The sequence below is a fragment of the Sus scrofa genome, chromosome 1 (assembly GCF_000003025.6).
Source record: "Sus scrofa isolate TJ Tabasco breed Duroc chromosome 1, Sscrofa11.1, whole genome shotgun sequence".
Lineage (NCBI taxonomy): Eukaryota > Metazoa > Chordata > Mammalia > Artiodactyla > Suidae > Sus > Sus scrofa.
This window is the reverse complement of record NC_010443.5, coordinates 181,680,211-181,699,092: the sequence shown is the minus strand read 5'-3', so window position 1 is coordinate 181,699,092 and position 18,882 is coordinate 181,680,211. Positions and strand designations below refer to the sequence as shown.

General features: G+C 36.9%; 1 protein-coding gene across 1 annotated transcript; it reads right to left on the bottom strand.

Moving 5' to 3' along the window:
* C1H14orf166 (chromosome 1 open reading frame, human C14orf166) lies at positions 113-17,725 on the bottom strand. Its single transcript, NM_001243494.1, has 8 exons — positions 17,571-17,725; positions 15,307-15,431; positions 12,357-12,456; positions 7,324-7,410; positions 6,353-6,441; positions 3,056-3,124; positions 545-593; positions 113-435 (listed from the first exon to the last, which is right to left on the bottom strand). Exons 1-8 carry the CDS (start codon positions 17,629-17,631, stop codon positions 281-283), a joined length of 735 nt encoding a protein of 244 aa, NP_001230423.1. The 5' UTR covers positions 17,632-17,725; the 3' UTR covers positions 113-280.

Below are 18,882 nucleotides of genomic sequence, written 5' to 3'. Positions count from 1 at the left end.
GGATCTGTATTGTCTAGATCAGTAACAAAGTTGGGGAGTGGCATGTACCTAAATCACAAGGGAGGAAGGAGATCAATTATACACACACATAAACACAACAATAAAAAAAAAATCACTTTCCCAACTTTATTAAAGAAAAAGCAATGATGGTAAATCTATAGAATGTAGTCAATTTTCTGAGATTCTTCCCTCAAAAACATGACATTTCCAAACACATGCCAGAGTGTATACATGGTTCCCAATTGTACTAAGTAGGTGAGAAGCTGAAATCCTAAAACGTTCATCTTCCAACTTTCCCCAGTCTATGGTCTGTCTTTGGATCAGCAATAATGGCCTGAACAGCTACTATGGCTTCATTAATTTTTGTCTGTAGCTCTCTGAGCTCTTCTATATGCAGCAATCGCAGAATTTGAGCAGCTTCGTTAAGAACCGCATCTGTTTCATAAGAAACACTGCATTAATAACTTTTGTATTTATTCTCTCATTTCCTCCAAATATTCACTAAATCTCTAAAAACAGTTTGAATTAAAGCAAAATCTCTTACCTCCTGTGTCAAAACCAAGAATATGCTTGTCTAAAGCAACAGGCAAGCCCTTAAGAAAAAAAGAGACAAAATCAGACTATATAGTTAACAATCACATTTTCTCATTTCAAATTGAAAAGCAGCTAGCTCTTCTGTTATTTTAATCCTTTTAGCTACAGTGGCAAGGTGCCTGACAACTTTCTCTTTAAATCTGACTTTTGATATTTTTTCCCTACTACAGCCAGCTAGGAAAGAATGGCCTTTACATGTAGTGAGAAGCTAATTCCATAACACATCCAATCCTTTAAGACCAGGTATATAAAATAGCTTCTTTTTTGCAGCAGTGCTGTCACTACTGCTATGGAAAGAAAGATGAGCAGGGCTGCTAATGTCCCATTTTAGTCACAGTAAGCAGCAGTATACAGGGCAAATAGGACTTTCCTTTCTTCTTTTTTTTTTTTAAATGGCAGCACCCATGGTATATGGAAGTTCTCAAGCCAGGGATCAAACCTATGCCTCTGCAGCAAACTGACAAACACTTAACTGTACCATAGTGAAAACTATTTTTAATATGACCTTCCTCAAGCAAGTTTATTTCCTTTTTTTTTTTAAGGCCAGATGCTATATAAAACTTTTATTTTTTATTTTTTTTTCATTTTTTTTATTACTCAAATGAATTTATCACATCTGTAGCAAGTTTATTTCTGAGCACATTAGTTTGCCTTTATAAATTGCACCAATTTATCTAATATACATTTTTTCTGCTGGCATGATGTTTTCCACGTTATCTATATATAATTTTACTTTCAACAGTTTGCTTTTTTCTTTTTTGACCATGCCCATGACATGCAAAAGTTCCTAGGCTAGAACTGAACCAGCACCACGGCAGTAGTTAACAGTGCTACTGCTGAGCCACCAGTGAATCCCAACAGTTCATTTGAAAGTTACTTTGACATAGTCTAGGAAAATGAACAGAACCTAAACCATTTAGCTAACCAGTCAGCACCTACATACAGATATACCAAAGATGGTGACTGTGATGACACCAAACTGTATGGAGTTCACAATAACTATCAAGTAAAAATGAGGAAAAGTGTCTAGACCTTCTACTGATAATACTGTATAAAATTTATTTACAAAAAAAGTCACCATACCGTCAATGTTTCAAATGTTAAACTGTCACTACTCATTTCTTGCCTAATTAATGTGAAATCTATCAGATTCCAAACACTTTAAAACTGCTAATAATGCATTCTGTATAAAGAAACAAGGGTATGAAAATTCAGTGACCCAAAAAACTCAAGAGTAAAAAAGTTCTGGGTAGCCTTCTGTGTCAGTTTGGAATGAGAAGTTCTGTTTTCCTTTTGTCTGGCAACAGACTGCCTAGGAACAGCTACTCCTGAAGATGATCACATGACCCAAATGCTAGTTATTACAAACAACATTCAACTATAGAACTTTTCCACTATATTACTATTAGCATAGTAGCTTTTAAGATGACACTAAAATTAAGATTTATTGGAGCACTGAAACTAAACTGAATTTTACTTTGCAAAGAGCAAAGAGATTTGGCATGGTCCTACTTGCACTTCCTTCCAAACCAAAGGCATATGAATGAATGATTTTATTTTGCCAGAACAATTTATAGTCTGTTCTTTAATGTGGATGAAACAAGCTTTAACCCAATTTCCAGTGGCCAGATCCATACATAATTAATAAGCCAGTAAGATCCTTTAAAAGAAACAGTGTCTTTCAGAGACTACACTGCCCTGGCATTCATAACCTTTTGACATCGGGCTGGGCCTCGGTAAAGGTGGGGTCAGAAGACAAAAGATACTGGGAAATTGGAGGGTGGGGGAGGAACCATAGAAGGACCAGGGTCCAGAACAGTGACTGTACCCAAGACATTCACCTATGTAGCAGGAGGGGGCATTATCAGACACCTGCAGCTACTAAGCCCTGAGGACATTCTCTGCACTGATCCACAATCAATGAAACTTCAGCAACATTTGGATTTCTGGTGAAGTTCTCTTAAAGATATCCCAGAATTACTAACAAGTTACTTTCTCATGGTTTATGCTAGGAAATAGAAAGAATAAAATGAGAAGAGATTTCTCTGAAAAAACAAAAGGGTGAAGATACAGATAGAAAAAGTTAATAGTAACAAAGTGGAGGTATATCCTGTTTTCCAGCAGTTAGTCAAAATAATCCAGCAGAATTCACAGTAAGTAACTTCTTTTTAATGAACTTTCACTGGGAACCTGTAGTACTTTGTAGCAGACTAGAGATGTGCTATTTGGAGCATCTACAAGTTAATGAGTGAGATGAACATGAAGTTTATTTTTCAGTCAAAAAATGAGGATACAATTAATTTGCTTAAGAATCAAATTCAATCCCACTGAAGTCAGCTACTCTTTCGCTGGGCAGTTCTAACACAGAATAGATATCTTAAGCATTCATATGCCAAGTTTAAACTGCTGACAACCAAAAGAAACTTTCAGTGATAGAGTTTATAACAAAAAAAATACATACCTCTTTTGTTTGATTTGCTTTAGCAACTGCATCCTGTGTCAGGCGCTCCTGGACCAAAATGCGAATTGCCTACGGAAACCCAAAATACTATTTTTGCTTTTTATTGTCTGTCATCTTTCCTTCTGAGTTTAGAGAATAAGGATGACCAATTTGATGAAATAAGAAACATCTAGTTCATTAAACTCCCCAATAAGTTAAAAATAAAATAACAAAGTTACCACTTTTAATATTCAATAATGCAGAATGATATTCCTAACAATTACATTTTTTTGAATAGATAATTTGTGTGGTAAAAAAAATTTTAAATAAAGCATACATGGTGAAAAAGATGGTCTCCTTCCTATCCAAGCATCAGCCATCCTTTCAGAAAACAATTACTGCTACCAGATCCTTATGTAGATTCACAAGGACTCTATCAAATTACAAGCATGCTCAGGGATATGCACACACATGCAATACACACAAACACAATCTCTGACACAAAATGTAGCATATCATGTGTAGTGTTTCAAAGCAATTTCTCTAATTGCCCAAGTAAGGTAACAAGCCTTTGAAAGAGCTAAATTTCACTAAAAACCACTTTTGTCTCTTGGCATCCAATTTGAGTTGAAAAAATCTGAGTTAACATTCAGATCCAGCATAGAGAATTATAATAATCTAGGAACAGAATAGTCTTGCCCTTGTTACAACTGTCATTTAATACATGGAATTCTAAAAAGGAAAATAAATTGGCTTAATCTCTTGTGGGTAGAGTGAAATTATTCAATTTCTTGCAAAGTAGTTCAAAGTAATTTAAAGCTCTTTAATTTCTCATAAAATTAATAATAATTTCTATAATAACTTCCAAGTCTAGTATCTTAAGTACCATTTCCCTGCCCTTCCCTTCCTCCCACTAGATTATCACAATTAGTTGACAAAAATCTTCTGTAGTATATTTTTCCTCTCAGAAATAGATCTTATGATACCACTCATAGAAAATCCTAAAGATGCTACCAGAAAATTGTTAAAGCTCATCAATGGATTCAGTAAAGTTGCAGGATAAAAAATTAATTTATAGAAATCTCTTGCATTCCTATACACTAACAATGAAAGATCAGAAAGAAAAATTATGGATACAATTTCATTTACCATCGCATCAAAACGGTAAAATACGCTATCTAAAGAGGCAAAAGATCTGTACTCTGAAAACGAAAAAGCCTACCTAAAGAGACAAAAGATCTGTACTCTGAAAACTGTAAGACGCTGATGAAAGAAATCAAAGATGACACAAACGGGTGGAAAGACATACCATGCTCTTGGATTGGAAGAATCGATATTGTCAAAATGACTATATTACACAAGACAATCTATGGATTCAACACAATCCTATCAAATTACAAATGGCATTTTTCACAGAACTAGAACAAAAAAATTTTATATTTGTATGAAAACACAGAAGACCCCAAATAGCCAAAGCAATTCTGATAAAGAAAAAAGGAGCTGGAGGAATTGGGCTCCCTAACTTCAGGCTACACTACAATACTACAGTCATCAAGACAGTACAGTACTGGCACAAAAAACAGTAATATAGATCAGTGGAACAAGACAGAAAGCCCAGAGATAAACTTATGCACCTATGGTCAACTAATCTATGACAAAGGAGGCAAGAATATACAAAGAAAAAAAGACAGTCTCTACAATAAGTCATGCTGGGAAAGCTGGACAGCTATATGCAAAAGAATGAAATCAGAACATTCTCTCATGCTATACACAAAAATAAACTCAAAAATGAATTAAAGGACCTAAATGTAATGTTGGATGCTATAAATCTAGAGATTATAGGCAGAACACTCCCTGACATAAACCTCAGCAATATCTTTCTCAATCCCGTCCTAGAGTAATGAAAATGAAAACAAAAGCAAAAAAATCTTTGCAAATGAAGCAACCAACAAGGGATTAATCTCCAAAATAAACATCTCACCCACCTTTCTATCAGAAAAACAAAACACCCAATAAAAAAATGGCCAGAAAATCTAAATAGATATTTCTCCAAAGACAGATGGCCAAAAAGCACATAAGATGCTAAACATCAATAATTACTAGAGAAATGCAAATTAAAACTACAATGAGATACTACCTCATACTAGTCAGCAGAATGACCATCATTAGTTAAGTCTACAAATAACAAATGCTAGAAAGGGTATGGAGAAAAAGAAACCCTCCTACACTGTTGGTGGTAATGTAAACTGGTACAACCACTATGGAAAACAGTATGGAGGTTCCTCAGAAAACTAAATATGCTCCAGCAATTCCATTCCTTAGCATATACCCAGAAAAAACATAATTCAAAAAGATATACACACCCCAATGTTCATTGCAGCACTATTTACAATAGCTAAAACATGGAAGCAACCTCTATGTCCATGGACAGACAAACAGATGAAGAAGATGTGGTATAACACATACACACAATGCAATGCTACTCAGCCATATAAAAGAACGAAATGATGCCATGTGCAGCAACATGGATGGACCTAAAGATTATATACTAAGTGAAGTCAGAGAGAGACAAATATCATATTATTTATATGTGGAATATAATAAAATGATACAAAATAACTCATTTATAAAACAGAAACAAACTCAAAAACAAACAAACAGAAAAAACAAACAAAAAAAAACCAAAAAGAGACTTCTTTCAGACTTGGGTTCCCTGATGGAAGGTATGCACTAAGTGGCCTATCTAGGAGGGGGCGCTTGGAGGGCAGAAATATTCATTCCTCAAAGAGATTTGGGGCTATGTTTTTGACTAAGTTCACCATTGCTAATTTGGCATTTTATATGATCTTAATGAATACAGACCATAAATCTCTAAAAGGACTGATTGAACAGAAGTAGGGTGATGTAGGACAAAGAATGGACTACAAGGTTGGGTGCCTAGATTAAAATCCTGACCATCATGTTCTGTGTTACCTTGAATATTATTTACCTATCATCTTTGAGTCTGTTTCTTCATATACACATTAAAAAAGATAACAGCATCTTCCTCTAGGATTGTTGGAAGGATTAAATGAGATCATCTTCGATAAAAATTAGGCACAGTGGCAGGCGCATAGTGAACACTCTTTGATACTAGTTGTTAGGTAATATTAAGTAATCTAAAATCAATGAATTCACGAAATCTGCTTATGTCCCACACTCCTTCACACTTTAGTCATTCAACTGTAGATTTAAATACCAAACATAGTTATTTTTAGAAAATGAAGAGTTTAAATTATATAGAGAGTTTTTATTAAGCATCAAGAATATGAAACTGACCTTAAGCATTACCAGGTAATCATCATGACGCTGAATCTGAAGAAGGTTAGCCAAAGCCATGACACCAGCTTTAAAATCAGGATTATTTACTAAAAAAAGATTAAAAATGGAAACTTAGAGCTCTGCAAGCATGTAATTACAGAAACTTACGTAAACATTTAAACTTGCAAAAGACATTTTTATTTTCTAGTAACAATAAATCTCAATATCTAAAATCACTGACAAAAACAGTTTAGGTATCATCAGTTAGGTAAACGGGTAAGATCAGTAGTTTTCCTACGAATCAACCAAACTGAACAACTCAATAAATGATTAAATTAACTCATATGAGGTTTGTCCTGTTAACTTTTTTTGGCAAGGACCATTTATATAGTACTTTTAATTAACCTTTCTTCCCAAAGCTATTAATTTTAATACACAGATTCCCTTCAATGGATAGTTTTCCCAAAACCTTTTCTCTAAGCAGCAGTTCTTGAGCATCCAAGCAGCTTGTTAATTCATAAGGGTAACTCATAAATTACAGGTCACAGTTAGTCAGTGAAAGAATATTTAACATATTATAATCTAAGTAATTAGAATCTTAACAGTTTTAAAAGGAGTAAGAATTACTTAGACACCTGGGACTTAAAATAATGAAAAATTTTATCACTTATTATGTCATTAGATTAGAAAAAAATATTTTCTGCACCCAGGAAGACAATCACCACCATGATTAAATACAAATCAAAACCCCTAAGTTACTATAAGCAAATAAAAGAAGAGCACTTTAACATTTAGATACTCAACTACAAGGGGAGGGAGAAAATGCATTTTAACTGACAATAAAAAAATCATAGAAAATAAAATATCAACACAAATGTTGTCTGCATGAAACATTCTTAATTTACCGAAACCAAGTAAACCTAGACTTCATTTTAGAAAGTGAAAAACCAAAACTGTTGATGATCATTTTTATGCATTTATAAACTTACCATCCAAGTTGATCAATGGCTCTGCATTTTTAGCTGCATTGTCAGCATTTTTTGTATTATCAGGTACCAAGTCCTTGTACTTTTCAGCTATAAAAATAGGCAAAAATACAATGTGTAGAACTTCAACTTCAGGTAAAACCAACATTACTTATTTACTGAATTTAACTGAGCCAAATGGGTTTTAAGCATAAGACAACTCATCTAATCAAAATTGTTTTCTGCTATTAAAAAAAAATCTACTGAAGACAATATGACCATAGCTTTTTAATTAAGCTAAAATGATTATCTGACACAAATATCTTTTCACTAACATTTCTTGAAAGTAAAACATTTTAAACACTATCTAAATTTTAGGAAAGTCTGCTTTTCAGCTTTCTCTGAAACTTGGTAGGGGTAGAAGGATGAGAAGAGGGTAAGTAAAAATCACATGAGACTAAATACAAACCCTCTAAAAAGTAACTTTCTTCCCAACTTTTATTTTGAATCCTGTCTACAGGATTTTCTAAAAAATCAGCACTTAAAGCACACCATCATATACAAAGCTAAATTTTTTTTATGGAGACTTAAAATGTGGAATTCCAAAGTAGATTTTATTGCTTTTACCTGAAAAATAATAATATTTCAGAAGACTTTACAAATAAAAATATTTAATAGTAACTCACTAAACTTAGTGCCCAAAATGCCATCTTTGGCTGTAGTGCTTATGTGGTTTGCTAATGAAACAAAAGGAAAAATAAAAGCATTAAAATTTAAGTCAGACAGAAGTTAGTTTAACAGAACTCCCATTGGCCAAATCAGGAATAGTGTAAACAACAAAATAAATGATAACAAAAAAGGATTAAGACCCACTGAGTAAAATAAGAATCCATTTATCTACACTGATTTGTATAAGCCAACAAACAATTTGGTAAAAGGGGAAAGCTCTTCCTTACAGTGGAAAGTCAAAAAATAAATGTAGAGTAAGGACAGAATTAGAAAAAAGCCTTCTAGCCATCATAATCAACACAATAACTGACTCAGGCAAGAATCATAAAATGCATGTTAATGCTAAGATTTGAGGAGCAAGAGCAGAGACATCATCTCAAAGTATCTCCCCACAAGATATACATTTTTTACAAAGGGGAAAATAGTAACTTTACACTGAGGAAAGCTTAACCAGGTAATGAGAATAACATGATCAATATTCAGGCATAACACTAGCCCATGCCTCGTGATATGATGCACTTAAAAAGAACATAACATAACTTCTGTGTTACTCTTTTAACAGGACTACAAACCCTGAATCTAATCATGAGAAAAATATAACACACAGCCAAACTGAGGAACATTCTAAAAAATAAATGTCAATGTCATAAAGCAAAGACTAAGTAACCATTCCAGATTATAGACGACTAAAGAGATGAAGGAGAATGCCAACACATGGCCCAGGATGGCTTTGTAGCTTTTTGTTTGCTTGTTGTTTTTGCTATAAAAAACACTATGGAGACAAATGCTGAAATATGAGTAACAATTATAGATAACAGTAATGAATCAAAGTTAATTTCTGATTTTGATAAATGTACTGTAGTTATGTGAGAGGATGACATTTATTAGGAAACGCACACTAGAGTACTTAAAAGAATCATCTACAACTTAGTATGAAATTGTTTAGAGGAGTTCCCGTCGTGGCGCAGTGGTTAACGAATCCGACTAGGAACCATGAGGTTGCGGGTTCGGTCCCTGCCCTTGCTCAGTGGGTTAACGATCCGGCGTTGCCGTGAGCTGTGGTGTAGATTGCAGTCGCGGCTCGGATCCCGAGTTGCTGTGGCTCTGGCGTAGGCCGGTGGCTACAGCTCCGATTCAACCCCTAGCCTGGGAACCTCCATATGCCGCGGGAGCGGCCCAAGGAATATCAACAACAACAAAACACAAAAGACAAAAAAAAAAAAAAAAAAAAAAGAAATTGTTTAGAAAAAGCAAAGAGATGGGTAAGACAATTGACATAAAATGTTAATAACATCTGCAGAATCTGGGTATGTAAAAATCCTTTTAACTATTCTTGCAAACTTTCTGTAAATTTGAAATTATGTCATATTAAAAGAAAAATATTTAAGTCAGATTTTAATCACCTTAATTCACAAACCAACAAAAGTCTTTTAAAAATGTTAAGGCACAAACAATGTTCACAACAAACAAAAATTTTGTTTGTTCATCAACAAACAAAAATTTAAAATAACTTAAAAGTCAAGAAAAATGCAATATATTAATGTAAAACCACAAAAGAACAACAATGCCTCCTACCAATAAGGGGCAGAGGTACAAACTCAAGTCTTTTTTATATATTGAGGAAGACTATGCTAAGGGAGTTTCCTTGTGGCTTAGGAGGTTAAGGATCTGGCAGTCATTACTACTATGGCACCTGTTGGATCTCTGGCCCAGAAACTTCCAAATTCAGTGAGTGTAGCCAAAAAAATTAAAAAGGCCATGTAATCACTGAGAAATAATTGTACTTAAAGAGATACAGTTCACTACAGGGATACATAATCATGTGGCACCGACTGTTCTTGGTATCTAGGCAACCTAAGCTGAGGTATTATAAAAATGGGACAAATGAACTAAATGAAGGTGAAGTACAAATTGAGATGAGACTATAATTTTATGAAGGAATAGATGAAAAATACTTGAGAAGTTGGAGAATACTTTGTTGCAAATTAACACAATGTTCTTATCAACTCAGACCAGCACAGATTTTGCTAAAGACTCTACAGTGATTAGTAAAAAAAAAAATAAAAGTCTCAGAACTTTCCTTAAGATTTGTGCCATAAGGAAGTTCCTGATGCGGCTCAGTGGTAACAAACCAACTATTATCCATGAGGATGCAGGTTCGATCCCTGGCCTCGCTCAGTGGGTTAAGGATCCAGTGTTGCCATGAGCTATGGGAACTTCCATATGCTGCAAAAAAAAAAGCAAATGAAAAAAGACCTGTGCCATAATATATCTGAAATTGAAGTCTGAGGAAACAGCAAAAAAGCTGGGTGATGCTCCACAGCAGTATATGTAAACATTCATATACTACATTTGCCAAACACTAAAGTTGAAAAGCATATCTGTACACAAGGAACTATGTCAGGTACTGTGGCAGAGAGAATCATTACTGCCCCCTCTAAAAAAAGATGTCCATATTCTAATCCCTGGAACTTATGAATGTTATTTCTTTTTGTGAATCTGACTAAAGACCTTGAAATGCAGGGGGATGGGGTGGGGGTGGAGGGGAGGTTTTGTTTATTCTGGATCATCAAGGTAGGGCCAGATCATAGAGCCAGATAAGTCACAGAAGACGTGACAGTGAAAGCAGGGTCATAGAGAGATTAGAAAATGCTATGCTACTAGATTTGAAGATAAACAGGCCAGAGTCAAGGAATGTAAGCCCCCTCTAGAAGGTGGAAAAGACAAAGAAATCAATCTTCCCCTAGAGTCTCTAAAAGGAACCAGTCCTGTGGACAAACTGAATTCAGTCCTAACATACTGTGATTTAAGTCACCAAGTTTATGGTAATTTGTAATCACAGCAACAAGAAACTAAAAGAGGTACCACATAGGAAACAAAGGTGAGTATCATCTTACAATTTAGCGAGGTAAGTAAGACCTAAGCAAGATGGAAAATGGCGAATGATTTAAAAAGCTATAAAAGTTCAAAAGGATTATTACTGCTGCTAAATGGCATTTGAGCTGGACCTTACAAAGATGGGTAGGACTCATATGTGTAGAGGCAGACTGAAACAGCATATCAGCCAAATGAAAGTGTAAGCAAAGAGAAAAGGAGAAAAAAAAGGAGATGTAAATAGGAAACACCACTGTCCTAGTTTGACTGGGATGGTAATTATGTGAATACTGGCTGGATACCAGTTATCAAAAGCTCTGAATACCAAGCTAAGGAGCCTGGAGTTTCTTTTATAGAAATCAATGGTGTTTCTGAATACAAAAAAGTATTCTTTGGAAACAAAGCATAGCATTCTAAAACATTTATGTTTCAAAAAATCAGCTTGGTGGGCCATGTGGATGAGAATAGAGGGTGACATTGATGGGAGACTAGAATGAAAGATATTACAATCATTGCAGAAGAAAGTGACAAGGGCCTAAACTGGGGAAGGCGACAGCAGTGCGGACAGAGAAGAAAAGATACAACAGACATGGGAAAAGATAGCAGGGAACAGGATGGGAGGAAAAGGGAGAAGCCAAATATATTAAAAAGGCTTCAAAAGCAGATGATTAAGAGGAGTGGAACTGCCAGTCCCATAAAAGAAAACAACATAAAACACAAAGGACAGAGATAAGATAATTCTATCTTACATTTGGATGTTGGCAGGCCTTTCAAAATGAAATGGCCTAGTGCGCAAAACCGTTTACTGGAAAACTATTTTTACTATAGGCACTAATATTCAAAACCTCCTAACAAAACAAGGATCTGTAATAAAATAACATTAAGCATAAATAACAAGTATACTTTGGCCTACAGTAAATATCTGCATTTGATGAATATTTCAGTCTCTTGTGAAATTAGCTGCTGCAACCAACACCTGAAGAAATACTATCAATTCTAGCACAGTAGCAACAAGTGGACTTCAAAAGCTAAGGGGCAGACCATTAATCATAACAAATTCACCAAAGTAATGTAACTTTGTGAGTAGACATTCAATTTGCCTTCTCCAGAAGATATCATTTCTAATTCTAAAAGAAAAGTCTAAATATCAGTGAAAAACTGTGCTTTTAATAGCTTATAATAAGGAAGTTCTCTAATTTTAGAAAAGGAAATTCTTTTCTGAGCAATTTGAGAGTTGAGGGGTGGGAGCTGCATATAAGAGAATGATTACAAACAAATGTAAATTTTATAAAAAAAAGATGCTATAAAGGGAAATGAGGAGGTATAAAACTTAAAATGAATCAAAGGTAAAACAACGTAAGACAAAGAAACTGGCAAGTTCCCTACATTTTTACACTCCTCCTTTTCCACCTTTCCTCCCCATCTTTAAAACACACATTTCCCACAAAACATACCATTATCTCCGTATTCAAGTCTAACAGCTAAACCAAGAAGCCAGTCAATTGCTTCTTGTCGATCCTGAATCTTGAAAGGACAGTTAACATCTCTGAGATACTGTGAGGAGAAAAATGGTTTCATTATTACTATGAAGTCACAAATTCAAAAAATTGGTAAAGCTGAAAGAGACCTTATTTGGATCTCTAAGGATTTCTTACAACATTTATATTACTAAACTCTCTATTTTTTTTCGGGGGGTGGGGGGACCGAGTCTACAGCATGTGACTGAGCCAGGGATCAAACCCAGACCACAGCAGCAACCATAGCTGCTTCAGTGACAATGCCAGATCTTTAACCCACTGCACCACAAAAGAACTCCGCTATTTTATTAAGCTTTTGACACAATTATATAACCCAAAGGAAGGAAACATTTAAGTATAGCACTCAGGGAAAAGAAATGAAGTATCCCCATCACACTTTTTGAAATTTTTACTTTTGTAGATTCCAGGTAGGGCACCAATGGTTTAGAATAACTTCCTGATTTTATAGATGAGAAAACTGAGGACTAGAGATTAACACTTGCTGACAGTTAACACAACTTAAACCAGGGATCTGAACCTAAACGTTCTGACTCCAGGTCTCAATACACATAGAGCAATTAAATAAAAAGGACTTTAAAAAGGATAACATACCAAACCAAAACCCAATTACTTAAACAGTGGAAGTACCTCTGAAGAGAATAAGCCATGCGACATAAAGTATTTTGAATAAATGTCAGAAGCTGTATATCCAAATAAGTATTATCCCTACAATGAGTCTCTTAGGGACTTAAAACCTGGTTCCATCAACAATGCTATTACTCAGGAGTTCCTGTCATGGCTCAGCAGGTTAAGAATGGACTAGTATCCATGAGGATGCAGGTTTGATCCCTGGCCTTGCTCAGTGGGTTAGGGATCTGGCACTGCTGGCAGATGTAGCTCGAACCTGATGTTGCTATGGCTGTGGCTGTGGCTGGCAGCTGCAGCTCTGATTCAACCCCTAGCCTGGGAACTTCCATATGCAGTGAGTGCAGCCCTAAAAAGACAAAAAGAACAACAACAACAAGAAACCCACCAATGTTATTACTCGAAACTTCTGGAACTTCTCTTTGGAAATCCTTTAGGGGATAATTAATGAATCAGCACTTTTCAGCCCTAACTCATTTTCTGATCAAAAATTTTATCCCAGAGTTCCCACTGGAGCTCAGCGAGTTACAAACCCCGACTGGTATCCATGAGGATATGGGTTCAATCACTGGCCTCGCTCAGTGGGTTAAGGATCTGGCATTGCTATGGCTGTGGCATAGGCCAGCAGCCACAGCTGATTCAAGCCCTAGTCTGGGAATTTCCATGTGCTGCATGTGCAACCCTAAAAAACAAAAAGAAAATTCATTACAAAAAAAATTTATCCCCCTGCTTATTAGTCATTATGCAAAAAGCAAATCCACCTTCTAAAGTAAAAAAAAAACAAAAAACAAAAAAAAACCCCACCCAAACCTGTCAGTATTAAAGATATTCAAAAAAGGTCTCCTGATCTAAGTCATTCTAAAAGAAGTTCCAAATGTGCTTTAAATAATGACATCATCATTCCAAAGAGACCATCTTGAAAGATAACATCTGCATAAGTTCCAATACATTAATCTTTAATTGATACTATTTTACTGTCACTTATGGGTGTTTTTATCATAAAGTTTTTTTATCTTAATGCCCTTCTGTATTGTCTTGTTCACGTGAATGAGCCATAAGATGTAACATAAGCAACTATAAAATCCTAACAATACATTTCAAGGTCTTAAGAAGCCTATTGAAATTTTCAAAAATACTTTTGAAGAGCAAAGGAAAAAAATCTGGTAGTAGCATTAATAAAAGTAGAGGCAGGGAAATTAATAAACCTTTACTATGAGGCAGGCACCTCAGTGAACAGGCACATAGGTATATATCATTCATTAACAATACATGCCACTCCTACAAGATAGGTACCACTGTTATCCCATTTATTAATAAAGTTGCCCATTGTCGAGAACTAGTGTGAACCTACATAATCCCCTAATTCATAAAATCTCTAAGGAAAAGTTAGGTACCTAAACACTCTGCTTCAGCAAATGAAAAATCCAGTCACATTTCATATTCTTAAAGATCTTACTCATCAAAGTAAAAGAGCTGATGAAAATGATTAATGTAAATACTGATATTGTAAAATGTGATTTTTTTTCTAATTTGAGAACAACTCTTTTCTGCAAAAATGATAGTAAAATTAAACTAAATCAATGGGAAAATCATTCCAGACACAAAAATAATTATTTTTTTAATCCAGATTTTTTTAGGATTATTTCCTTTGTACACATGGGACAACTCTGTATGTTAAATATAAGCATAAACAAGACATAATCTTAGTTTTCACACATGCCAATAATGTTTGTTTTGTTTTGTTCTTTTGGCTCCTACTGTGGCATATAAAAGTTCCTGGGCTAGGGAATGAATCCAAATCCAAGCCACAGCTGTGAGCTATGCTGCTGCAGAGACAATGCTGGATCCTTAACTTGCTGTACACAGCAGGAACTCCAACAATGCCTTGTTTTAATAAAATATTTAAGTGTATTTCTACTATATTTTTAATGTAAAAATTATGATTTTGGCCATTTTTACCACTTATAAAATATATATCTCTGTTTACTTAAGAAGCCTCAGTGTTTTGGAACAAAATTATTTCTAGCTAGTACTAAATACTTGATAGGAAGAGATAATATCATTTGCTTTAAAAACAGAAGAAATATGGAAAAGAAAAAAGTTAAATCCCTGAAATCTGGCTTTTCTAACACTGATCATTATTAAGTATTTTAGAAAAACAAGGAAATTTTAAGCTTGCTTGTCTTAGTACAATTTTTAGACAAGTTCTCTGTACTTTTAACTTTACTTTCTAATCCATTACCTTCTCAAAGAACTTGGGCCAGTCACTGCTGTGGATGTTTCTTAAATTACCTCTGTCTTCAATCTTGTAGTGTCTGATTTTCTGGTCTTCAAGCCAAACAATAAAGTTTCTAAATTCTGTTTCATCTGCAATAAAAACATGATATAAATCACTCAAAGCACTATAAGTAAAGCACTTCCTTTTCCAAAAATAAATAGTCTTATGGAATTTTTTTAACTCCAAAATAGTAAGTTACTTGAGCTGCTTGATGTAGGAGCTGAAAGTGCAGACTTTGGTTTTTTTTTTTTTTTTTTTTTTTGGTCTTTTTGCCATTTTTTTGGGCCTCTCCCGCAGCATATGGAGGTTCCCAGGCTAGGGGTCGAATCGGAGCTGTAGCCGCCGGCCTATGCCAGAGCCACAGCAACGCAGGATCCGAGCCGCATCTGCAACCTACAGCACAGCTCACGGCAACGCCGGATCCTTAACCCACTGAGCAAGGGCAGAGACCGAACCCGCAACCTCATGGTTCCTAGTAGGATTCGTTTACCACAGCGCCACGACAGGAACTCCTGAAAGTGCAGACTTTGAATTAACAGATCTAAAAAATGTTCTGTTCCTATCCTGGCCTGAATTCAAATTCTGACTACACACATCTTGTGATTATGTGAACTTAGGCTAATTACCTAAATTTCTTGTGCCTCAGACTCCTGAGTTACAAAACGGGGGGAGGGAGGCGGGGGGGGGGGGAATAACAGGACTTACCTCACAGGGCTGTTATGAAGGTTAAGTAAATTATTTAAAGATTAAAAGTATCTGGCACATAGTTTTGCTATTAAAATATCAGTTATTTTCCAAGTTCCTTTGGGGAAGGGAGGAGGAAGAATTGGAAAACATTAAATTTACAGCAATAATAAAGTACAAGAAATTAAAGGATGGTTTTCCCATGTGGCTCAACAGGTTAAGACCTGACGTTTTTGTGAAGATTCGATTCAATCCCTGGCCTTGCTCAGTGGATTAAGGATCCAGCATTGGCACAACCTGAGGCATAGGCTGCAGATGTGGCTCAGATCTGGTATTGCCGTGGCTGTGGTGTAGGCTGGTAGCTGCAGCTCTGATTCAACAGCTAGCCTGGGAACTTCCATATGCCACAGATGCAGCAGTAAAAAGAAGGGGGGGGGGATGTCAAATTAAATGATAAATACAAAGGCGATACAGTCAACTACTACTGTTTACTATTACAGCATATTAAAACCATTCATGAAAAAGTTCATAGGTGTTCATGTACCTCACATTCTCTTGCGGTAGGAATATCCTTATCGCACAAGTGTGAAAATTGAGGCTCAAAGATTTGAAATCCAGCTCTAAGCTCTACTGCCTTGAACCTTTTTTGTTAAATAAAAGGCAAAGTAGAAAAACAAGAGTCTATAAATTGACATGCTTCTACAGGAGATCAACAAAACACTGTTAGACTGCTTGGAAATTATTTTCAATTTCAAAATTCAAGCTGGAATTCAAATTATGAAGTCTTGAGAATTTCACCATCTTCTGAACATGCCAGGTTGTACTTGAACACTTTCAAACTTACTAGTCTACTACAGGCTAAGAATTCTGGAAAAAAAACAAGTAGTGGTGGGTAGTAGCTGTGTAACAGTGGGGTAGCAATCTTAATACTTTTTTTTCTTCTACAATTTTAACACTGTGAAATCCCAAATACCTTCGTATTTACAATTCAACCGCCCCATTCAGCTGCTGCTAACTTTTTTTGCACGACCCACACACTGTAATTAGCCCGTTATTATACGCGTGTATCCCAACACTGCCAGCCCAGGACCTCATTAACATTTGAGCTCAAACTGCTCGGTGGGTTCTCACTGCCCACCCCGACCCCTTAGTTCCTGGCAGGCAGTGAACTAACTGGTGTTCAAGTTACGCCGCATCTTCCTCGGATTCCAGCACTGCGCTGGCCCCCAGCAGGTGCTCACGGCGTCACCCTGTGACCCGGCAACCAGCGCATTGAGGGCTAAGAGAAAAAAAGACTTTCCCTCTAGAGAGCTGAGGGTGCGGGCAGGAGGTGAGAGTGGTGTCCGGAGTTTAGCAAGGACACAAAGAACGGGTGACGGGGCTCTGAAGCCAAGGAAGCTTCAGGTGCCCGGCGGGTGGGAGAAGATAAGTCCCGGGGAGACAAGGCCGCGAACGGCCCGGGTAGCGTGCCCGGATGCCGGCGCCGAGGGAGCGGTGGCCCGCGGGGTCACTGACACGCGGCCGGCCCAAGGCCGCCGCCTCACCTTTGCAGTTGAAGCCAGCAGGATTGTGGTAGTCGAGGGCCGTCAGCTTGCGTCGGAACATGGTCCCAGTCTGCTCGCTCCGGTCCCCGGTCTTCAGCCGGGAGGGGAGAACCGAGGAAGAGCGAGCGGCGCAGGCACCGACGACGCGGCGAGAGGGCGTCGGGAGCCGGGACGCTCCGAAATGACGGCGGCCTTAGCCAATCCTGGCTTTAGGATCGGCAGCCGCCGGCCAATGCCCACCAATCGTAGCTCCGGTTGGGGAGGCGGGGCCACGTTGAGGCACGTCGACGCTCAAATAAACTTTATTGTCAGCTTACTAGTTGTGCATTAGGCAGAATGCAACTTAGTGGCCGGTTACCTGTTGTTTTCCTCGCGGTGTTGATACACCCCGCAGAGCACGGTATACTTAGATTCTGCTATCGCCATGCCTCTTATTGAATCGTATAATCTGTTTAGTATTTTCAGCGTATTCACCCATTCATTGAATTATTACATGCCTCCTTCTAACGCTGCTAATAAAAAAGACTTTTTAGCAAGGTCCCTTTCTCACTAAGTAGGGAGTGATCGACAGGTAAACAAACAAATATAATACTGTATAATAGTTCCAGACATCACTAGCAGCTATGGAATCTTGAAGCCAAAAACCTGGACTTATCCTTCACTCCCTATCAACCTCAATTACAACATCCAATACTTCATTAATTCATGCTGTTCTGTCTCTCATGTCTTTCTCAAATCCCTCTCCTCCTCCCAACCTCACTGATGCTACCTCAAATCAGGCCTTCATCATTTTTGCTTATTCTATCTTATTTCTTAGGGCCAGTCTTGCTTTTTCCAATCCTCCCAACTCCACTCCCACCATCACAGTCAGCAATGATAGTGATTTTCTGAAACAAAAACCTGTTCATTACCGTTTAATGCTTAGTATCCTTTTGTGGGTTCCTGCTGCCTTTGAAATAATCAAAACTTCAATTTATATATTAATATGCTTCTTCATTCCCCCAATCTGCATTCATACACTGGAGAGACAGCAGTGAGCAAGACCTACCAGGCCCGTACTCTCCTGAAGTTTAAAAGGTTGTTGAGGGAAGACAAAACAAACAAGTCTGAACTATGGCTTGAAGATGGTGAGGAGTTTGCCATACCATCAAAAGGGTAGCTTGCATTGAGGGAAGAAGACATACAAAGTAAAGGAGTGAACAGCAGCTGGGCCAGAGTGGCTAGAGCTTATGGAAGTTGGAGGGTAGAAGAGAATGACAGTGGATGAGACTTAGCCAAAGACCAGGGCCTGATCAAAAACGACCTTTCATGC

Excerpts from the sequence above, each read along its gene's own strand:
- C1H14orf166 (NM_001243494.1), bottom strand. The coding sequence starts at position 17,631 with ATGTTCCGACGCAAGCTGACGGCCCTCGACTACCACAATCCTGCTGGC. Across the intron at positions 7,411-12,356 it reads ACTTGAATACGGAGATAATG|CTGAAAAGTACAAGGACTTG; the intron begins GTATGTTTTGTG and ends CTATTTTTATAG. Across the intron at positions 3,125-6,352 it reads ATTACCTGGTAATGCTTAAG|GCAATTCGCATTTTGGTCCA; the intron begins GTCAGTTTCATA and ends GGGTTTCCGTAG.